The sequence below is a fragment of the Zootoca vivipara genome, chromosome 1 (assembly GCF_965207765.1).
Source record: "Zootoca vivipara chromosome 1, rZooViv2.hap1.1, whole genome shotgun sequence".
NCBI lineage: Eukaryota > Metazoa > Chordata > Lepidosauria > Squamata > Lacertidae > Zootoca > Zootoca vivipara.
The window spans coordinates 58,145,078-58,168,906 of record NC_142582.1 but is presented as its reverse complement, the minus strand read 5'-3'; the positions used below and the strand labels follow the sequence as shown (position 1 = coordinate 58,168,906).

At 40.3% G+C, this 23,829-nt stretch overlaps 1 protein-coding gene across 3 annotated transcripts in view; it reads right to left on the bottom strand.

Annotated features, from left to right (window-relative positions):
- The window catches only part of LOC118088609 (uncharacterized), an 83,925-nt gene that overhangs the window by 6,903 nt on the left and 53,193 nt on the right, over positions 1-23,829 (bottom strand). For all 3 annotated transcript variants that reach the window (XM_035122462.3, XM_035122488.3, XM_035122479.3), the window contains exons 2-14: positions 18,530-18,831; positions 16,729-16,802; positions 15,843-15,928; positions 14,838-14,877; positions 13,665-13,745; positions 10,151-10,258; positions 8,032-8,141; positions 7,023-7,071; positions 4,900-5,020; positions 3,753-3,847; positions 3,150-3,215; positions 2,645-2,744; positions 29-181 (exon numbers count right to left, since the gene is read on the bottom strand). In XM_035122462.3, coding sequence (XP_034978353.3) covers positions 29-181; positions 2,645-2,744; positions 3,150-3,215; positions 3,753-3,847; positions 4,900-5,020; positions 7,023-7,071; positions 8,032-8,141; positions 10,151-10,258; positions 13,665-13,745; positions 14,838-14,877; positions 15,843-15,928; positions 16,729-16,794 — 1,075 coding nt within the window. In that variant the 5' untranslated portion in view covers positions 16,795-16,802; positions 18,530-18,831. The remainder of the gene's footprint in view (positions 1-28; positions 182-2,644; positions 2,745-3,149; positions 3,216-3,752; positions 3,848-4,899; positions 5,021-7,022; positions 7,072-8,031; positions 8,142-10,150; positions 10,259-13,664; positions 13,746-14,837; positions 14,878-15,842; positions 15,929-16,728; positions 16,803-18,529; positions 18,832-23,829) is intronic.

The following is a 23,829-nucleotide window of genomic DNA, read 5'->3' as shown; positions in this document are numbered from 1 at the left end:
ATAAAAACATTACACATATTCTGCTTACCTGGGGGTGGCAGGTCACATTTCATTTTGCGCAGTTCAGCCATGGACGCTTGCAATTGCTCAATTACAATATCGTCTTCAAAATGCAAGGAGCCAGCAATTTTTTCTTGCAGGAATTCCCTTAGGTCCTCTAGGGTCATTTTCAACAAGCGCTCTGGCAGGCAGCAGAAAATGCAGCACAAGAAAGATACCATGAGAGTTCAGACATATAGTTTCCACTGAATAGTGCTGATCTTAAGAAAATAACAACTATCAGTGCAGACAATAAAAAGGTAAAATTTGCAATAAGTATGATTCATTGATACTTTCCTCTTCGTATGCCTTTATTACATGCCTTCTATACTTACAGCTTTCTCTGTCTCTAATTAATGCCCTTAGATCTAGCCTGGTGAAAATTTATAGCGTTGCATAACTTCATCATTGTGGTATTTAGATTAATCAGAACCTCTTGCTTGAATAAAGCAATGTCTGGCACACTGCTGTCTGCAGCCCTATGCAGAACGGTTCAGACGCAGAGTCAGCATAACACCTCTAGGGGGAGTAAAGCTGCACTCTATGACTTGGTACTGTTTGCATCAGATCAGCTTCTGACAATGTTGTTTGGCCATAAAAATGCACAATCCTCAGGAATTAAATTCTATGTGTTCAGAATAACTTCATGGAAAAGCACCTGTATTTACATATCTAATGTCAGTCATAATTTGCATGCAGAAATCTGTTCCTTTTCATTCAACCTTTGGGGCCAATGTAAATGAATTTTTGGCATATACATTGCTTTAATACATACACAGAAATACTACATATAAACAATGACTACATTATAACAGTGCAATGCATTTATTCTGACCATCTCGCTCACACTGCCCACATATTCTTGTCCTGAGGATTTCACTTCTGAACAAATAGCTTTCTTTGGATGACCAACAGGCTGGGTTGTGGACTACCAAGTGAATACCACTTACAAAAACTTCTAACAATGCATTACAGTAAGTCCAATGGTCGTTAGAGTGCCATCAGACTATTTTGTTTGTTTGTTTGTGTGTGTGTGTGTTAACAAACTAAAACGACTACCTCCTCTGGAATTTGTCAGAAAAGCATTTCAATATTGCCCTTCCCTTCCCCCCCCACATGCACATGCTCTAACAAAGAAAAGAAAAATAAGTCCTAGAAGAAAAGAAACCACTTAATACCAAATTACATTGTGTCTCCTTTAAAATTCAGGACAGACATTTAGTTTTCTGCACACAATTTGCTTTTAACCCTTGAACATGTTCAAGATGCTAGACTTAAGGCTGTTTTTCTCCTTGCACAAAGTAGCAGCTAGCTAAAGCCATCTGGTAACCTTTATTGACTGTCTAGACGCAAGTGAACTCCACCCAAACTGTGGTTCACTCAGACAGTTTTCACACAGATATATGGGTATTCCAGTTTATTCCTTAGTGCAGCAGATACAGAATGCATTCACAAGGCAATCTATGAGGACTCCTCATAGGGGTGGCAGTGCTCACCTGTTATATACAATGCGAAGAAAAGTAGACAGTAAAAGAATAAAGAGAAGTATAATATTTCAATACAATAAACACTATTTTACAAAATAATAATAGTAATAGACTTCCATCACCCTCACAACACTTCCTTTCACATTTCATATTTTATCTGTATTCCAGTATTATTTTCATCTTAATATATAGATATGTATGTATGTATGTATGTATGTATGTATGTATGTATGTATGTATGTATATGTGTGTGTGTGTGTTCCCCCTTTTTTTCAATGACTCACTGCATCAATCAGATGAGTTTCTCCCCACAACAGCAAATGATTAAATATCCGCAGTGGCATAGGAATGGATGGGAGAAGAGAACACTAAGACTGCACATTGGACTCCTGCAGATCTAGCTGGCTGTATAGTTTATATATCTCCATTTGATGGCTTACAGAGAAAGTCACTACATGGGAGTAATATAAGGGACTTCCGGGTACACTTGGCACTCGGTCAATGCTCTAATAGTTGGATTAATATGCAGCAGAGCAGCCAAAGAAGCCAGTACTACCCCCTTTAAAGTAAGTTCTGTAACAGTATATAAGATTTTATGGAACATATGTAAGAAAAGAATTGTGGTTTCGTCTTGTTTTGAGTTCATCTGACATACAATGCATTCCGCTTTGTAGTGTTGGTAAATATTTGGTTAACAGATCCAGCTTGAGTCACTGGATAGTGAAATGAAGAGCTTTCCTGCAGGCTCAGAAAGAGTTGAATTAGGTCATTTGTTTTCCTACTTGCATTCACTGTGGCTTCAAGGAAGGCCTAGAAGATGCATCATGAAATGGCACTTCAAGAGTTGGTGTGGAAGTGCACGCTAACAGAGCCCATGATGCAGATGAGCAACTTATCACAATACCCATTTAGTAAACAGGCTAACCATTTAAACATGAACAAATGCAATAGGAAGTCCAAGAACTGCCATTTTTTTATATTTGAGCCAATGAAAGGAGCGCAAAATATTTTGGGAAACTGCAGGATTCTCGCCCATAAAGATTGGCTCTCTTTTTATAAAGTTACATTCCCAGGTTCTTAACACCATTCAGACTGAACAGTCAAGAGAAACAACTTACTTTTATGCAACTTGAGGATAGTGTAGGCCATGGCTGTCAGAACCCTCTCTCCTTCCAGAATGTAGATATCCCATAGCCGCAGAGTTAAAGTAAATGGGGTCTGTTTATAATATTAGAAGATTTAGAAGTTATACATTTGCACATAAACCACAATGCACAGCCACAGTAGCAAAATGCCCTTTATCAAATCAATACATATCTTCAAGCCAGAGTCAAGTCTATTTGTACTTAGGTATTTATTATCTTTCCAGCAAGTAAATTCAGACAGATGTGATTCCCATTTGGGCACTTTAACGCTAAAGAGCAAATTAGTCCAACTGAGAATCCTATGCATAACAGGACTTTTTGCTTACCAGTCCCATATTAATTTAGATCTTTATCCCAATTAATGAAAATACAAGCAGAATACAATATTAATTTTCATCAGGCACAAATTATATGCTGCAAGGAAAAAGGACACTGAAGTCATAAGCACATTGAACACCTCAATCCTCAAGACCCATACCCGGTCAATGAAGCACTGGAGGAACCACTTCGTTGTATAAATCCCTGTAGACATCTGCTCCTTGTCCTAAGGGAGAGTGCAAATGAGAACGTTCACTGAGCAGACAAGTTAGAGGGTTGCAAACAATATTTATTTTAACTCTGAAAACTGGCATTCTTGAAAAATTCTTGTATTTCCCCATAAATGTTAAATGGCACAATAACCATGTAGTTATGTTTGAATTTGATAGCAATGTCTTGTCAGTGGCTAAATCACTCTCACCTTGAAAGTGCTGCCTGCTTCTGGCTTTCCTATAAAATTATCCAGATTTTTAAAAGTTCCTCATTCTGTTCAGCCATAATTGCAGAATAAATTGTTGAGATAAATGACACATTCTCCATTAACAGGACCAATAAAGGTTTAAAAAGGAAGTGGTGCATGATGAAAAATGTGCTTGTGAAGATGTGAACTGAAGGTGATACTTTGATAGCTCTAAATTTAGATGGTTGTTACCCTGGGCCCCATTAGGAGAAAGAGTAGGGTATACAAATAACCACACACACACACACACACACACACACAGCGAGAGAGCACAAATTTTCACTTAACCACAGAAATTTTTACCATGTGCTTCTTCAGCTTCGGAAAGAGTTTACTTAAGATTGCCTCATGATGGGCTTGGAATCTCTGTAGCTTTGGGAATCCAGGAATGAAAAATCCTTGGAAGGAAAAAGGGAGGAAAAGCACAGAGTCAGGGGGAATCAGATAGAAAAAGAGCAGCACAACATCTGATCCGGGTGCAATAATGGGGACCTTCATTTCCTAAAATGCCCAAATACCAGCAGTTCCAAGCAAGGTGAATGTCACATGTGCATATAAACACCAGTGTTTTGTCCACAAAAGTGTTTTACAGTTTCATATTTGGACAAGTTCTGGAACTCTGCCCATGGATGCTGTGGCAAACCAGAACACCCAAAAGGTTGAGTAATTTTTATTCTCCAAAAAAACACTTTGTACTTAGCCAAGACTGCTCATAAGACACTGATTTGAGATTCTTTGGGTCAGGCCTTGTTCATCCCTGATGGGGTTACTGATAGTTACAACAGTAGAATGCAACATGGCATTACAAACTTCTAATATCACTAAAATGCAGCCGATTCCTTTAAACCCAAGTTTTTTTAAGGAGAGCCTGAGGACTCTCTTGGTCCACTTTACAAGCCAAGGGATCAAGGCGCTGGTCAAAGCGACCTCTCAAACTTTAATCTCCTGTTACTTACAGGATTATACAAATGACCCTCCCTTTTTCAATAAAATACAGTCTGCACAGAGATTATTCTTCTCTGCTCCTTCCCAAAGCTTCAGCATGATAAAGGAGCTTAAATGTGGCCAAGTTTCAAACAGACCAACATTTTCTGGATGTATTTGAATAGTTGAAGTTCAGAATTGTATTTTGCTACATATTTAAAGCAGAGTCCTGTAGGTACCTAGGTATCACAATATTTCAAAGTTACAAAATGTACAAGGGCCTACCATCGTTTCATTAAGAGACTTCTCTGCACACCAGTAGTAAGTGCATATATTGGTAATGAGAGAGGTGTGCGAAAAAAAGAAAGTGACGAGAGCCTAATTCCCAAGTCCAGCAAATCAGAACCTATTGTAAAGAGCCCTAGGAATATGATTGAAGGAAGGCACAATGTTTATAATAAAGGAAATAAACAAAATATTGCAAAGATGGCAGGGAAGAGTAAGAGTGTTTTCAGCTGAACCTTACCATGCATTGCGTGCCTCTGATTGGTAAGTAGCTGTGCCAGTGCCCAAAAGGCATCCTCTTCGTTTAAGTACATCAGCAGGATAGCTGCAATCTGACTCATTCCTTGGCAGTAGCTCACTTCCTGAAAGATCCAAAGATGCAGACACACATTACACAAGATCGGCTTTACAGGAGAGTTGACATCACACACAAGAACAAAAGGCAACTTTCCCATAAGTACATTGAATGGGACACAAGTTTTATCCAAACTATTCAGGCAAGGGAGTGACTACGGTAGTAATCCTTGGACATGGGAGTCTGCAGGAATTTCTCTGGGGCAGCAGGCCCTTCTGGCAGATCTGGTGACTGGGCAGCAGCAGCAGAAGAAGAAGAGTTTGGGTTTGATATCCCGCTTTATCACTACCTGAAGGAGTCTCAAAGCGGCTAACATTCTCCTTTCCCTTCCTCCCCTACAACAAACACTCTGTGAGGTGAGTGGGGCTAAGAGACTTCAGAGAAGTGTGACTAGCCCAAGGTCACCCAGCAGCTGCATGTGGAGGAGCGGAGGCAGGAACCCAGTTCCCGAGATTACGAGTCTACAGCTCTTAACCACTACACCACACTGGCTCTGAGTAGACCTAGTCTCTGAAAAGCTTGCATGTTAGATCTACCCCTCCCATTGTTTCTCAATGGGTAGACCTGCCATCTGCCTATGTGTAGACCGGGCACCCAAAAACATCCCCATTCACCACTGAAATCCTCCATTCTTTCCTTGGCTCACTTCACTCACTCCAGCCCTTAATCAATTGCACAGCACCCCTCTGTCTCCTCCAATAAAACCCCCAATATGCCACAATGAACTAAGCTTCAAGGTTGTCATACGCTATACCTCTACCCAGCAAAATGCATGTAACACTTGGCTGGTGTAACTCACTCTTTCCCAGTTACAGTCCTGCTCTCTGCAATATAAACATAATAATGATGGACTTTTATCTGCCTTGGCATTTGCAGAGTAATAAAAGTAATTCCTTACTTTTGCAATAAGTGAATTCAGATAATATCACAGCCGTTATAGGCAGCACTGCATGAAACAGAAACACTGCACACATGTCACTTTAAATTCTTGCTGGATAGCCAATTCAAAGAATAGGATAAGCATCTTCTGTTAAAGGGGGGGGGTGAGTCTCCCCATGCTCATGGAAACAGTAGATTCTGTAGCTAATTTAAGCATATTCTCTCTTCTCTGCCCTGTGGCTGGAAGTGACTTAACTGACTGTAACAAATTGGAGTCTTCAGCTGTGAATCTGCCACTGAATGCAGCAAAAGAAGTCACAAAGAGAATTGACCAATATCTTCCATTCAAATAGTAGGTCAGAGTCACAGAAAAGCTATTCAGAAAATATGATTGTTGTTGTTGTTTAGTCGTTTAGTCGTGTCCGACTCTTAGCAAGGCCCAAATATGTGACTGCGTCTTTCTTTGCACAAAAACAGAGCTATCACAGCATGGTCGTGATCTGCAGAATTTCCAATTTCATGAACAACCCCACCCCACCCCCAACAATGGTTTGTTTTGTTTTGTTTTTTTGCTTCCAGCATCACGAATGTTTCTAGCAGCACCTGGAGCTAAAGATATGAATGAAATTTTATAAACATACCATCCAAGAAAACGATATACATTGAATCAAGTACTTTTTTCTGTATTTAATGACCCTGGACTCTTAGATAATCTCATTTTGCATTCCTCCCCATTTGCTTCTACCAAATTTGTGTGGAGGCTATACATTGTCACTGTTTATTGAGCATTCATCCAGATTTGTTTGTGTGGAGGAATGTGACATCATCTGACCCCGCTGTTATCCCACAATTTTCAGTGCACTTTCCCATCATTTTTCTATGCCACTCAATACTTTTTGTACATTCATTTCTTGTGCAAGAGCACCAAATCCACTTTAAGTGTGCAACCTAAAACCTGGGAAATGGTGACAATCTGGAGGTGGCTTTAAAGGAGACCACACTACTAAACTGGCAGTATGTTTTGCCAGCATAGAAACGAAACTCTTATTCTAAGCTAAACAAAACATTATTTCCATATAAGAACTAAAATAACACTTTTCAGTTTCCAGCTGAATCTCTTAACATCTTACCGTGTTGTAAACTGAGTAGGCTGACAGGACATGAAATAAGGCTTGTTGCCTATTAAAGAAAACAGAAAAAAGGATGAGTAAAAACAACAAAGAGTGGTGGGGTCTGCCCTTTTTTGGAATATTTTTTTAACCAGTTATGGTGCTCATTATTTGAAGTGCTTTAGAAGAAGGATATTGTAACCATATGAGAAACTAAGCAGTAGCACTGGCACACTGCACAATGGTAACATGTGCAGTGTATCTCTCCATATGGAGAATGATCTCCCAAAGGAAGCTCGCCTGACAACTTCACCAGGCAAAAACATAACTCTTCTCCCAGGAATATATGGCCTTTTAAACTAGGTGGGGAGTATTGTTTTTGTTTTTACTATGGTGTGTATTCTTGTGCTTTTATACTGTGAAGTGCCCTTGATCTTTGGATGAAGGGCAGTAGATAAATTTAATTACAGTAATTAATAAATGGGTTGTGGAATCCAATGAACACACAAACAGCTGCAATATTCTCACGGTTTGCTAGCAAGAAGGAGTTTCTGTCCTCCTGTCAAACATTATCTCTAAACAACATCAAGATGATTCTGTAGTCTGCCAGTTCTTGCCTTCCACCTTATCCATTGAAGGCTGGAACTGAACATCCTAAGCATGTTTAGGAAGAGGGAAGAATGGAGAATAGATTTGGAATGAGAAAAGGTGTGCCAACCCTCCCTCTGAAAGCAATGGGGTGATGTCTGGTTCTTCAGTAGTCTTTCATGGGGCAATATTTATTTGCTACCATTTCTTTCCTTTGCTTAAATTTTCTTGGAATCTAAATGTAAAATTTTTTCTTAATTACTGTTACATAATCATCTCCCTGGAGACTTACATGATCTCTGTTCATTATGTGTTACACTCTTCCTTGACATTTTCCAGGAACTGGAAACTGGAAGTTTTAATTAAGCAGGTGAAGCAGCTGGACAAAGGATCACAGATAATATATATTTAAAAAAGGAGGGAAGATCCATGAGAAACTCACTTTACTCCATAGCGATCCCGGAACATGATGTGGTTTCGAAAGGTGCGATTGACATCAAGATCTATCTGCTTGATTTCTGATGAGAAACTCTTGGCTTGTTCTTTCATTTTCTGCATGAAGGAAGATGGGTTAAAACATCAAAAAAATATTTTGAAGTATCTAGAGGAATCTGAACCTCTGCTTTTGGGTGGTTTAACAACATAGACAACAGAAAACACTAACTGAAGTTGATGCACATAATTTGGAATAATATAGCAGTAGATGAAAGGTGTTACCATACTGGTAAGTAAAATCTACTTATGTATGTGGTTTAACTAACTGTTAGAGTGTGTGTGGATAACTTTTTTGGCCAGAGGACCATCTTCACCCTTGGGTAACCCTCTGGGGGCTCCATACCAGTTGCAGGTGTAGCCAGCCCACACTCTCACATACATGAGAGTGAACCTATAAATAGCACACAGCCAATCTGTGTGATCAGTTGAAGGAGGGCGTTAATCATCTCCTTGGCTCTCAGCAAATGTTTGGCCAGGGAGGAATCAATTTGCATCCTTACTAGGGTGCTGGGGCTCTAGTGTGTCTACTTTATTTCCCTGCTTTTTCCCCAAATGCCACCAATAATATCTTGTGGGGTCTTGGGAGAGTTAGAAAAAAATGCTTGGAGAGCTGGATCAGAATCCTGAATGCTGGATTAGAGAGTTTGACTAGGAACAGGGTTAAAATCTCCACTCAACTATTAATTTAACTGGGTGGTTTTGGACCCGTCACTATTTCTCAAGCAAACCAACCTCACAAGGTGTTTGTGAGGATAAAATGGGAAAGGGGAGAACCTTGGCCTCTTTGGAGGAAATGTGGGATAACACATTTACAGTTATCTCTTAGGCTAACTGTCTTGATGTAACTTTTTGCCATATCCCACAAAAGTCCCACCCCATAAATCTTCCCAGTCTTTTTTCAAATTGCAGGTCACTTATGTTATTATTTTTACTTAAGGGAACATGCTGGGAAGTTCATCATATTCTATATAAGCCAGTCTACTTGCATGCCAGGCACTCCTGATTTTCAACACAACCTTCTGTGTCAGCCCTCAAAGAAGCACATGGATAATGCATTACACTTTCACTGATGGAAGCAACACATAGATGCCTTTTGTGAAAAACCGTACTGAAGGAAATAGTCCTGAGTTGGCAAAATGGATTGCTGACAGAGAAGGAAGAGTGTGTGCACACACTTTGGTCAGACACATAAACTCCAATTTAGAGGGGCATATGGAATGTATTTTGCATAGATGAATGCGTGCTGGATTTGGATATGAAGCTGTAGCCAAAGCAAGCATGAATCTTTGTTTCTAGTAGCAAGTTTGGATGACAAAGGCCCATAGATTTTATTGGAAATCAATCCTTTCACATTCCCTTATGAAAATCTGGCTCCGACTTTCTTTGAGATCACGAAGAGCTAATTTCTGGCCTCAGGTGGCACGAAGGATGAGGAGGATTATGAAGAGCCGATTTCCGGGATTTATGTCCATGAAAAGCCTATTATACAGTGAGTCTCTTGTTTATTGCAGACCCCTCAGGAGCTTAGTTAAACTGCTTGTGACTTTTGTTTATTCTAATCACTTGCTGTGTGACATGGCTAGGTGGGAACATGCCCTGAACAGGATGCAAAGGCAATAGTTGAGATAATTCTCTTGATAACCATGCTTCAGAAGTACAGCTGTTTTAGTTAGTGGAAGTAGTTACTGGGAAATGTTGGGATCGGTGACACGCCAGTCATGTGTTCATAGGCAGCATGTAATTACTTTATACTCTGCAACTATCTGGATGTTTTGAAAGAACTGAATTTGTTATGCTCTTTTGTAACCAACTGGAGTCTTATGTCCATATTTCCAAGTTCCATGGATAGGCTGACAAAACATTGTTTATGGGACTCAATGGCTCAGCAAAATAAGAAACTGACAGATTCTCACAAAGCGTCCTCCTCCTTCCTATGTTCTGAGGAAAGAAACTGTCTGAATTATTAAACATTACACATCAAACATTTCTGAGGACTCCAGGAAAAGATGAAGAGGGTTCTACAGAGAATTATTTGTGGACCCTGTATGAAACCAAATATGACTTACCTCATACTTTCCTTCATTCTCCATCTTAATGTTTTCAATATCCAGCAGGAGTGACCAGACTTGGCCTCGCACCTGGAGGGGAATCCCTTTATAAACTCTGCGAAACATCTACACGGTTTTAAAAGAAAAGAAAAGTAAATTAGCACAAACTGCTGAGAGAGGTGTGTGTGTCTCAAATGTAACAAAACTTGTAGCAGGTTGGCAGTGCTTATACAGAAGTATCTAGTCATTCTGCAACGAAATGTCCCAGTCAGATATCCGTTGGGGGAAGCAGAGGGGAGGAAGTCCCACTGCGCCAAGTATACTTAAGACGGCCCTGCATTCACTCTTTCTTATAGACCAGCCGTGGGAAAGACTCTGCAGTACAGTCATAGAAATAAATGGGTGCTGTTATGACTACCACCAGTGCATTAGGTTTCACTTATATACTTTGTAGAATCAAGATTGTTTTAATAAAGCACCTGAATACACAAATGCACACACACACAGACACACACACACACATTAAATGTAGCAGCAACGTAACACAAATTCTGCATGAGGAACAGAAGCACTTTGAGACATGTATAGAATCATACAATTACCTCCTTTCACATAATTATTTTTAATTCTGAACAGGAAAAAGAGGAAGGAGCTATGCAAGGCAGTCTTTACCAACTGCTCAGTAGAAATCCTATTCTCCCATTCCACACCATCCAGCTTCTATGATTTCACCAGAACTTGTTCACATATTAACATGCTTATTTGTGTAGCCATAAAAACTATATATTTTTCAAACAGAGAGATTTTTAGAGTACCATATTCCATGCTCACTGCAAAATTCCATGTTTATACAGTGTGATATCTTAATGCTACAGTATTCGTAACTGGACTGGAATGTACTGATTCAATGAGATAAAGAAAATGAAAGGTATTTTTTGGGGGGGAGGAACAGAGGAAATATTAAGCCACAATAAATACCAGTACTGTAGATCATTAAATCAGGGTACAATGGCAGTACAAAAAATTATATGATACCCAGAATTCCAGGCCATCCCAGGCTAGTTAAATTCGGTGGTAACTGCATTTTCTTGTACAATTAAGAAATCTACAGAGAAAGGAACATATTTTTGCTATGGTTCTAAAAGTTAGATTTTTAATTAGTGCAAACCCAACAGCATGTAGAGTAAATAGCTTTCAGCACTACTTCTCTGCCAATATTTCATTTCAGAGCATTGCAGGGAGCAAGTGCCCAACAAGATAAAATTATAATGAACAAACTGCCTCTAGTTACAGGTAGGTAGCCGTGTTGGTCTGAGTCGAAGCAAAATAAAAAAATTCCTTCAGTAGCACCTTAAAGACCAACTAAGTTTATATTTTGGTATGAGCTTTCGTGTGCATGCACACTTCTTCAGATACCCTGAAGAAGTGTGCATGCACACGAAAGCTCATACCAAAATATAAACTTAGTTGGTCTTTAAGGTGCTACTGAAGGAATTTTTTTAAACTGCCTCTAGTTTATCTAGCTGAAGTTCTCATCCACTTAAAATCAAAGTTGTAAAATGCCTCAGTGCCCTGAGAATCACTCATCACAGAAGGGCAGCCATTTCACTTTGAAACAAACTGTTTTAGGAAACAATAATCCACCCTGAGAAAGCAATTCCCTCTTTCCCTTAGTGTTTTTCTCTAACTCTTAACGTTTTGAAATAAGGAAGGATTTCCAAAGGCAACTGAAAGGATTTGCTCTGGATGTTTTATTATGTTTTTATATGTTTTTTAATCTGTATTTTTATTGCTATTTTATTGTTGATAATGCTTTGAGGTCATTTGGTGAAAATGTAGAAGACAACTTTAAACAAACCAATATTTGGGAGTCGAATAATTTTACATGATATTCCAGAGCTGCTCACCTACTTCTTGCACAAAAGTGCTAACTTAGAGAAAAAGCATTTTAACTTTCCTTCATTTGGATTAGGGGCCATACATTCTTAAAATTATAGTATAACCAACTCTGCAAATAACTGTTTGCCAAATGCCACTGATAATATTCCAGGCCTCCCCCCCCCCCAATCTTTTTCTCCGAAACCTGTAATTCAAGCAAAACTAGTGCAAAATACATGTTGTTGAACAACTCTGACTAGGAGCACTGATATTTGGGCTCCTTTTCCAGCATGATAAGATGCTTTAAGGCTGGTGGACTTTTTTAAGCCTTGGGCACAGTTGACTGAATGATCCATTTTTAAAATTATTATTATATTTATATCCTGCTTTTTCCCTAGTCTGAGTCTCAAGGGGACTCTGGTATGCAGGCTGAAACCCTACCTGCCCGTGGACTATCTCGCCAGAGTGGTGCATGCTCTAGTTATCTCTCGCTTGGACTACTGCAATGCGCTCTATGTGGGGCTACCTTTGAAGGTGACCCGGAAACTACAATTAATCCAGAATGCAGCAGCTAGACTGGTGACTGGGAGCAGCTGCCGAGATCACATAACACTGGTCTTGAAAGACCTGCATTGGCTCCCAGTACGCTTCCGAGCACAATTCAAAGTGTTGGTGCTGACCTTTAAAGCCCTAAATGGCCTCGGTCCAGTATACCTGAAGGAGCGTCTTCACCTCCATCGCTCTGCCCGGACACTGAGGTCCAGTTCCGAGGGCCTTCTGGCGGTTCCCTCGCTGCAAGAAGCCAAGTTACAGGGAACCAGGCAGAGGGCCTTCTCGGTAGTGGCACCCGCCCTGTGGAGCGCCCTCCCACCAGATGTCAAAAAGAAAACCAACTACCAGACTTTTAGAGGACATCTGAAGGCAGCCCTGTTTAGGGAAGCTTTTAATCTTTAAGAAATTTGTGTATTTTAATATTTCTGTTGGAAGCCGCCCAGAGTGGCTGGGGAAACCCAGCCAGATGGGCGGGGTATAAATAATAAATTATTATTATTATTATTACACATATAAAATAGAACAAGCTAAAAACACAGTAAAGACAATTATTAAAATGCAACCGAACACTAATTACAATGGGACAGTTGTGGCACTAAGCATTTGAGATTTCATATGTAGAGTGAATGACACAATATGAACACTCCACCATTCCATAATTGCTCTGTTGGCTCTAGTATGCTTCTTTCTGTAGTGAGCTAGCCATTCCCAGAATGTGCAGAGTCCTAATTCCACGATGCCAAATTTGCTAATAAATGCCAATTCAATTTGGGAGTCTCCTTTTGCTTATTCTTATTCTTTAGTCTGAGTATGACAGAGCATTATTCACCACAGAATGTTACTGAACAGTAAGACTCGGCAACTGGGATAAATTACTGCTGTAATCACAGGCCAAAACAATCTTCTTGAAAAATTTACACACATTTCTCAATCACATAGCTGAAAGTGGCCAGAGGACAGAAACAAAGCCTTCAATGGGCTACTCAGTTTTCAGCACCACAATTGTGAAAAGAAAGGACACAGTACACTCTCAGTCTTCCATTTTCTTAAAGTAAAGACTAGAATAATTACAAAGCTACTAAAATGTTTCACAATTCCTCACCTTTTCACTGTTTCTGTATTTTCCCCATTTTCTTAACATCTTCAGCCATTTGTCCACTCGTTCAATCTCCTGAAGTTTTTGCTGGAACAGAATTTTGAAAGTGTAGTTTAGAGGGTTTATTTCCAATTTGTGTGAGCAAGAAAGGAGGGAGGGAGAGCTAGATATCCAAGCCATCAGAATACAGTATAGTCATATGGTACATGCAAGACATTAGCTTTAAATATTTTAGCTTTAAACAGGCAAGAAAGAAATTTCCCCAGCTGCATTCATTCCTTATGCTAGAAAGTAGAATGTTCCAAATAAAATGTTAGCTCATATGCTACTTTAGGGGCAGAAAACCATTAGTTCTCCAGATATTACTGGACTACAATTCCCATCATCCTTGACTATTGGCCATGTTGGCTGAAAAGGATGGGAGCTTGAGGTTAGCCACTCCTGTGCTATTCCTTGTGTTATTATCTTGAACCTCATCCAAACTGTACATGGCTTAACACAATGCTGTACAGCTGTACAGCTAGGTTTGCATAAACCTACTCTGAGCATGGCAAATGCTCTTTCATTCAACTGCAACAGCACATATGACCCACAAGCAAGATACTGAATGACTTTATGGATGATGGACTTGACCCTAAAAATGACAGGAATAATACAGAGTGACGTGCTTAGACTCCCTCAATCAATTAGGTTTGCAGACCTGATGACAGTGCCACATTTTCTCATCTCTAATTTATCCATAATGCCCAACCATCCTTCTAATTATTGCCAGCAAAATTTACAAGAATTCAGCAGCTGACCATTCTTCCCCAGGTCAAGCTAAGCTGCAGCAAGCAGCCTCCCAGTTTTGCATGTGAAGCTTTGTGAAGCTTTGGTGCTGCATTTTAGAATATACAGAGGAAATATAATCAAACCTTCCTTGTGATGAAGTTCCATTATCTTCATAGCAAAGGCCTAAACACAGTCATCTGGAAGTCTAATTGAAATCAGCAGGACTTGCTTCCAAACAAGCGTGTTTAAGTTGGGATGAAGAGCTATTATTATTTATCCAGAGAGCTAAGATTCTTATGTTAATAATTGCAGTCTCTTTCATCACTTGCTACTGAAAAACAAACACAGCAGCAGCAGCTGCCACCTCCCCACAATTACTCCAGAGAAAGAAAAGCTCCCATTTCCTACCTTCTCCTCCAGAGCACTGTGGGTTGGTAGCTCATGCTCACTGAAAGATGAAAAATTCTAAATGAACCAATGCATAATGCAAGAAGTGTACAAGCAAAGTGATCCTGTACAGAAAGGAGGTCTGATGGTATGCTTCAAATGATGGGGCGGACAGGACACAGGATTGTATCCAAAGTAGTACTAAGTGACTCGTTCCACCAGTGCAAGGATTTCTGTTTGTGCAATGGAACATTTCACTGCTCTTCTCTCCCTTTACTGTCCCCAGTTCTGTTATAGGGGCTCCCCCAACCCTCCACAGCAGATTTGGAGAGGGCACAGGGTGTGTATGAGTGAAGAAGGGAGGAAGTTCCACTGTGCAAGTGAAAATTTTTATACTGATGTATTAGGTGGAGGTTACCCATAGCAGCTTACTGATCTACTACTTGGCTAAGGAGGTTCTTATTAACTTGATCATTTCTTTATTTCACATTTGATCAATGATGTCTGGCCCCAGAAAATGTGGAAACAGTGTCAGAAGGGAGATCTCCTTTGGGCTCCTGTTCACAGATGGATACAATACATAAAACAAAAAGCTATAAATTTGCATAAACCACCATAATAGAGGTGGCAAAAAAGAGGGGTTAAAATGCTACCCCGTCTGAACACCTGAATCCCTCTAAAGGGCAGCTGTAGAAAGCTGAAACATTGTTGCATTTCCATGCTTTTCAGAAACTGTTTACATCCTAAGTATATAATCTGTCCGTAAATAGGAAACACAAATATTGATTTCCAAGAATCAAGCCCTCTCATAGCTTAGCTGTGCCTTATCATGGCAGGAGTTTTCATAAGCAACAGAAAGTAATTCCTTCTCTGCTTCTGACTTGCACAAGTGGACAAAAGTACTAGTAAAGGCACTTGGCTGAGGTACAGTGGTGGAGGACCCAACCATGACAGTGAAAGGGATGCAACTGCGGCCTTCAGTGCTAGTTTCAGGAAAATGAAGAGGACAAAAAAAGGAGAACTTACTGCAAAAACCCAAATCTGTCAGTGACTTTGTAGAGAGTGAAGTCAGCATCTTCCCACGGATCAATCTGAGCTCCTTCCTGCCTTCCCTGTAAAGAAGGTTGCACAATAGTTTACACTAGGTTGACTAACAGATGATATCATTTTGAGAAGAAGTGGAGAAACTTTATGATGTCATCTTTTATTACGTCATTTTTACTCATCCAAGACTAGCCATGGGTTGATTCTGTGTCTTTTATAAGCTGTTAAGCGTAAAGCAGGTCAGCAAAGTGATGGGTGGGTATGAACTAATATTTGTACAATGACAGCTGTCTTGCCTATGATATGCACTGGGCACAAATATGTTGTTTTTGGTTGCAAGTACCTCACTTCTGCAGTGACTGCAGTATCACCGTTCTTCTTTGCCTGTGGCTCAGCATGAAACTGGAGGGGACCATTTAAAAGATTACATTATGGACAAGAAGGACCAAGGATGGGAAATGAAAATGTAGCACTTATAGCTTTCCTTATCATTGTGTTTTGAGACCCTGAACCCTTTACTGAAGTTTCTGCTTTCTGCAGAATGTTGGGAAAATACCTGTCTGGCTGCAGAACCAGAGGGCACACAGAAAAAACAAGCTGTGTAATATATAGTCAATATACTGGGGCCAATTAATCCCTCACTTGCTAGGACCCCATGGTCCCTTCATCCCTCCAAAATGTATGAAAAACCAAATAATAAGGATGATTTGAAGACGGATGGCATTGATCAAGAGAAAATTGAATATCCCATATTGCTATTTTCTGAATCTGCTTGACTTATTACAAGTTCCTGTGTTCTGCAGACAGTTAAGCCAAAAGAAATCTTTGGTTGGTAGCATATTAAGTGGGGGGAAAGCAAGGTTCTTACCTTCTCATACTTAGCAATGATTTCTGCCCTTTCCTCTGCTATTAAGGCATCTATATCTTTCTTCATGTCAAAGGCTGTAAGAAAAAGAAAAGGCGAACAATGACATTATAAGCAGCAGTCATAGCAGGGAGGGTTTGGGGAGGGGGCAAAAATGTGCTAATAGAAAAAGGCTTCACTTACAACTAAAAGCCACAAACCCTATCCTAAAGCTAAAAACAGGCTTAAGCTGCAAAATTCCAATAAAATATATACAGAGTTCATATTGCACAACTCAAACTTTTAGGAGGGGGGAATCACCACCAACAAGAAAAGGACAGGCAACTAAAGATAATTATTGCAAGAAGAAGCATCTTCAAAATCTTTCCAGGTTTTCAATCACATTTATCAAATTTTCTACAGATAGGAATATACAGTATAGTATTATTGATTTACAATGAAAATTATATTCCATTATATCTAATAATATGCCAGCTCAAGTCCACTTACAACAGTATAAAATAAACATAGCAAAAAATAAGATAAACAAAGCAACTACAAAAGCAATAAAACAACAAGGGGTGACTTGAAACTGTGACTCATACTTGTGTTGACAAGGGGAATGCAACACTCTCCTAATCAAACATGTTGATAATGCTTTCTAAATAGAGACAGAAAGCTACCAGTCCAGAATTGTTCAAGATAAAAACCAGAGTTAATTTACCCTGTCGTTCACTTATACCAGTCTAACTGTATGAGATGACAGCACAACCACTGTGTTAGAATACAGGCCACACCAAATTTCCATAAAGCAGAGGTCGGGCTTGAAGGGCAAATAAAAATAAAGAAGAATGGAGAGTGCTGAACACCTCTCTCAACTAAAATTTAGCCCTAAGCCATTTCTTTTGGCTATTTTTCATTTTGCATGGGTTACTTCTAGTCTTGGGATACCTAGAGCAAGAAAAATGTCCCTGAATGGGTGGGTGGTACTGAAGATATATTTTAGCATCTATTCTGCATTTATGAAATCCCCTGTGCACCTTACAGGAATTTAATGGCAACCAGATACTAACACGCAAGTTCATGAGGGAGGGTAGTGGATGCGCCTCCATCTTCTGTTGGAATTGCACCACTGGGGTGGGGGGGTCTTCTGATAAGACTACTCGGGCCCCTCCCAAACAACAACCTTGCCCCTCTTATCCCATGTCTTCTCTCTTTCTGATTAGTCATGCCAAGAGGTCTCCGTAGAGCTCATGACAGGTACACTCCCATACGTACAATAAATTTAGTTATGTGGTTGGAAAGAATGGATAGCTAACATCAGGAGTAAGTTCTTCCAACTAACCTGATCCATGGAATAGATTAAGCAGAACATTATGAAATGGTGGCCAACTCTGTGTGGTACAAATGCTGCCAGGATTGTGAAGGATGACAGCTGATCACAGAACATGGAGGTGTTTCAGAACTGGTTTTGAGCCTCCTGGAGTAGAGCTCCCCAGCAGAAAAAGACATGCAAATTGGGTGAAAAAATGTAGAGCAGCAAAAACTTGGGTCTCTTTCATCATGAAATTCCACCTGCACTGAAAAAGTCCAGGAATAGCAGACGTCTCAGCCTTTTGAGTCTTTCTTTCTTTCTTTCTTTCTTTCTTTCTTTCTTTCTTTCTTTCTTTCTTTCTTTCTTTCTTTCTTTCTTTCTTTCTTTCTTGTGGCAACCCTTTATTTAGCCTCAGTATTTATTTTGCTCTGTCAAAAGCACTAAATCCACATAAGCATTCACAGGAAATGAAACAAGTGAATGCTGCAAATGAAACATGGCAGGCCTTACCTGAGATGGTCCTTATGTCTCACGCTGCACGTTTTGAGGCTGGGGTGGCCTCTCCCTCCTTGATGCTACCTGACAGAAAACATTCCAAATGCTCAATGCGCCACTTTGCATCCGCCTCTTCTGTCCGCAGCTGGCACTTTCAGGCAGTCCTTAGCATGGTCTCTCTCAGCCTTGCCCACCAAATTCCATAGTCAGTGAAAACCTTTCTGCTTTTTTCTACACAACTGATGATCATTGGTCAGGTTGAAAGAAATACTGCTTTTCCTTTTTATGCAGATGATCTCCTTCTTCCACTGGATTGACTGGGGGGGGGAATTAAAAAAGAAATATAACTTTTTAAGCCTCAAAAGCTACGACCCCCCCCCCCCCCGAATTGAAATGCTTTCATCACAAACTGAGTTCTCATATTACTTAGAGTAAGGGAGCAGATATGTAAAATCCCAGAGCAAAAATCAGGGCCACTGTGCTATCTAAACCATTGTCTAGCTTAGCATTATGTGTGAACCTGCACTCGTGGCTTGTCTCACTCTAGAATAACCATGAGGTTTCTCCTTCATTTATTCCTAATGATGTGTTTGGGGTAGACAAATCTCAAGCCTGGGTTTGTCAGTGGGAAGCCACCAATTAAGGGATTTCAGGAAGGGGCTGAATTTGTAAAAGATGATATGTGTAGAAGTTCACAGAGGCAAACTATTCCTTCTGCAAAAAACACTGTATGCTTTAGATATTACATACCATAACTTTGGGTACCTCTGATTTAGTCCAATCTAACAACATTGTGTATTTTGTGATACCAGTTATACTTTTTGCTGAGCTAGCAAAAAAAAAATTCTAAACAGTAAATAGTTGTTCTTGCTGTACTGCATTTTTTTTTAGGGGTGGAATTTTGCTGTCACTTTACAAGGCACTAATGATTCAGTTTTTAAAATGAATGAGAGAGAGAGAGAGAGAGAGAGAGAGAGAAGAGAGAGAAAGGGTGAGAGAGTATGAAGCACAGGAGTTAGTATTTCTGTGGTAGCATGATGTCATTTGTCGACAATTTGCTTATGTAAGGGAGCTCAGTTTAAATGCAACATCTGATTTTAATCAGCCTTTCATTTTCTGACATGGCCGACTGGCTCTCAAAATCAGTTGTGTTAAGCACCAGTATCTTCAGGTTACTGAGGCTTCAAGGAAATGCTATGCATCAGATACCCATAAAACTCATCAAAAAAACCCTGCCTGCCTCCCAGTAAGGCTTTGCTCATGTCAGCAGAAACAAGATATTAGCATTCTTTAATGGGACAGATTGAGTTGGATTTCTAGATTTCTGGAAAAAGCTAAGTAAGAAAGTAAAGAAGTAGCACACAGCACAGCACCCTAGCATAGAATGTTCATCACAACACCAGTTGTTAAACTGATTCTTTTTATCCAATTTGATTAGAGAAGAGGGAGCAATGAGACAGAGCTACCGAATATGACAACAATCAAAATTACATGCAATGGTGGTAGATCAGTGTCTCTAAAAGCATATCAGCTGCTAGCTGGGATAGAAGAGAGGGAAATTCAGTTCTGTTCACATTTCATGAGGACTTTTTGAAAGAAAAGAAAATCACAAATGAATGCAGAAATTTGGAGATCTAAAGATCAGAAAAATGTGAAACTGAGAGATTCCTCCATCCAAGGAAGTGCAAAGCAAGGAATGGAGGTACAATTTGGAATACAAAAAGTGGGAGATCAGGCAAGATGTACTAAACTCACCCACACTTCTCTCAAGAGTGGCCTCCAGTACTGAAAGCAAATCCAACTGGAGAAAAGCAGTTGAAAGGGGCGTATTCAGCATTCAGCTGCCCGTCCTCGCACACCACTAGCATTTTCATAGCTGCCAAGTTTTCCCTTTTCTCACGAGGAAGCCTATTCAGCATAAGGGAAAATCCCTTAAAAAAAGGGATAACTTGGCAGCTATGAGCATTTTAAATCGTATCACCACACTCACTAACAGCATGGAACTACGTTAGGCCCTCATACCATTTTGCTGTAATTTACATGATCATTCTGGGACGCGGGTGGCGCTGTGGGTTAAACCACAGAGCCTAGGGCTTGCTGATCAGAAGGTCGGCAGTTCAAATCCCCGCAATGGGGTGAGCTGCCATTGTTCAGTCCCAGCTCCTGCCAACCTAGCAGTTCAAAAGCACGTCAAAGTGCAAGTAGATAAATAGGTACCACTACAGTGGGAAGGTAAACGCCGTTTCCGTGCACTGATCTGGTTCGACAGAAGCGGCTTTGTCATGCTGCCCACATGACCTGGAAGCTGTACGCCGGCTCCCTCGGCCAATAATGCGAGATGAGCGCCACAACCCCAGAGTCGGTCATGACTGGACCTAATGGTCAGGGGTCCCTTTACCTTTACCTTCTACATGATCATTCTATTTTTACAGCAGTTGGGAATCACTTAGAGCAGTGGCGTAGCTAGCAGCCCAGGGCAGTGCACACCCCATGGTGAGCTGCCCATGGGGGCGGGGCAAGCCTCCCATTGGGTGGGGCAAGTTGGGGCAGGGTGCACTGTGGAGAGCCTTGCTGCTGCCTCCCCCTCAGCTGTAGGGCAGCTGAGGGAGAGGTGGCAGGCAGACACAAGCCCTACACTGCGAGCCTGCAGGCGCCCGAGCCACCGTGTCACTCCCACATGCCACATGCCACAGTGTGGTGGCCTCTCCTAGCTATGCCTCTGACTCAGAGCACATTCCTATTTGTTTTTTCGCCATGAAACTGGTGCCATTTTGTCACAAAGTGACATTTCAGCTTGAAATTGACAATTTTTCAACTTTTGACAATTTTTCAACTGTTAGAATGAAGAGCACATATGGAATAACTCTGTTCCACTCATGACCCCATCCACTCAAAGCATGCTCTCAGCAGGATGATTCACTACCTGTACAGTAATCCGGGCATTCACTCGGTCTTAGTGACCTGACCCAGCATCCCTGACTCATCACTTGTAAAACAGCACAATGCAATGGTCAAACCTATTTGTGCAGTTAAACAATGAAGTAGTTATAGTGCTTACTGTGGAAATGATGAGATTTCCTGTGATCTCTGTGCTAAATAAGAGTGGTGCTCAAGATACGTCTTCAGGGTTAATCTGGCACCTCCCTAGCCTGATAGAAAATGTAACAGAATGACGGCAGCTACTTTGATTTCACATTGGCCTGAAACCTGTTCTGCTTAGTGTTATAAAGATATACCCTATGGCTTTGCATCAGGCCAGTTAACCTCTGGGTCTGTGACCTCCCATTCCCACCAACCTAGATAAAAGTTTAAAATACTGTATACTGTTGGATTAGTCGTATCAGCAAAAGGAGTTGACAGAAAATAAGTGGGAGGGTATTTTTGTAATGAGCAGTAAAGACTTGATAGGACAGGTTGTACTCCCAACTCCTACTTTCTATAGACTTGATGGACAGCTTAGTGTTGCTTCTGCATGTTAGAAGTATACTTTGCTTTAGTTTAAAATGAAGAAACAAGATGTTAATAAGTAGGTGTGATACTAGCGGAGACAAACTACTTTAAATAGAAACTAAACTCTTCAGTGTCAACGTTTTCTTCCAAGACTTCTACAGCAATTCTTCATCTGCTATTTTTAGATCTTGCAAAGGATAATTAAGACAAACATTTGTTTTGCTTTAGCCTAGAACTCATCTGCCAGATGATGGAAGCTAAAGAAACAACAGACCACACCAGAAAAAGTAGACAAACTGAAGAAAAATCTTTGACGCATGCAAATATTTCTTAAGCCCCTCTCACAGATTTTACAAACAAATTAAACATTCTTATGTTCCATATAGGATCAAATACTTGCAACTGTGCCTTTGTAAGTGTTTTGTACACACACACACATATGTCTTGTTCCAAAACTGCCAACCACTCTCTTGTGCATTTTATTTTCATGTTTGCCATTAAACCTGATTAAAGTAATTCCTTTAAACACCCCTGAAATCAAGAAGAAAAGCATCTGTGGCCAATTCAGGTTTGATTCGTGGTTTCTTAAACTGTGGCTTTGTGTCATATGCAAGCTAGGCCAGTGCTGTAATATCTTGTTAATCTCTCATAGAACTTGGTTGCAGATAGTTGCTAACTACGTATCCCTGCACTCTGTTTTAAACATTAAGCAGCCACAACACATAACCTAGTATTTCATGGCCAGAAGGGGGAAATCTTACTGGTTCTGACTGATAACAAAACAATAACCCTCTTCTTAAAAGTCCCATAACCTGTATGTTGCATTTAAGATGGAAGTGATTTCTAATTATGGAAAAATTCATCAGGCACAGTTCAATATTACAATTAGTGTATCTTAAAACTCTGCAATGACTTTTGTAGAAGGCCGCAGATCTCTGCAATCCGCTGTGTCCATGGGGTTTTATGCTTTAAATTCACTTTACATAATGCCCCAGAGGTGTGTCAATTAACATTAACAGTTGGATTTTTTTCTGATGTTCATAAGTAACAACTCAAATTCTGCAAATATTTTCTAAGATGTTTTTGGTTTTGTTTTCTAAATGAAAGGAAGGGATGGCTTCTCCCCCCCCCCTTTTCTGTGGGACATTCAACATTGGAAGAGATGCTTTCTACACTTACTGGTTATCAATTATTCAATAATGGTATTTAAATAAAAGACTCAGGGATAATGAGGTTCTGAGACTGTCTGAAGCCAAACCCTTGAGAATAGAAGCTCAAGAGAGTCCTTGAGCTGTTCTTCACAGCAGGAAGCACTGAGAAAATTAGCTGTCATCGTGCCCTGACTGAACACACATACTGCATGAGGTCTGCTGGCCTGCTAACTTCCACTGATGCTCTTTCTGCTTGGCCTATATTTGTGATTGTATCCGAGGCACATGGTTTTTCTTTTTCACCTAACCTAAAGGCTGAGGACCAGTTATAATAGGAATTGGGAACCTGTGGTCCTCCAGATGATGTTGGACGAAAACTCTCATCAGCTTGAACCATTGGCAATACAGGCTGGGGCTGACTGTGATGGGGTTCAACAATGTGGTCTAATAACCACCTTTTATTCTTCCCACTATTCTGTGAAGTTGGTTAAAAATATATATGCCTTTTTCAAAGTAACTACAGTGAGCTACACAGCCAAACAGGACTTTGTCCTTTTCATTACTGAAACCAACCTCTATCACAGTGATGGGCAACCTTTTGAGCTTGGTGTGTCAAAATTCGCCAAAAAACCGAGCATAACTCAGGTGGTGTGTCACTTCGAGAAAAAAAAACCATAATTTCGCGATATTTATTGTTTAAATAACAAAAATGTA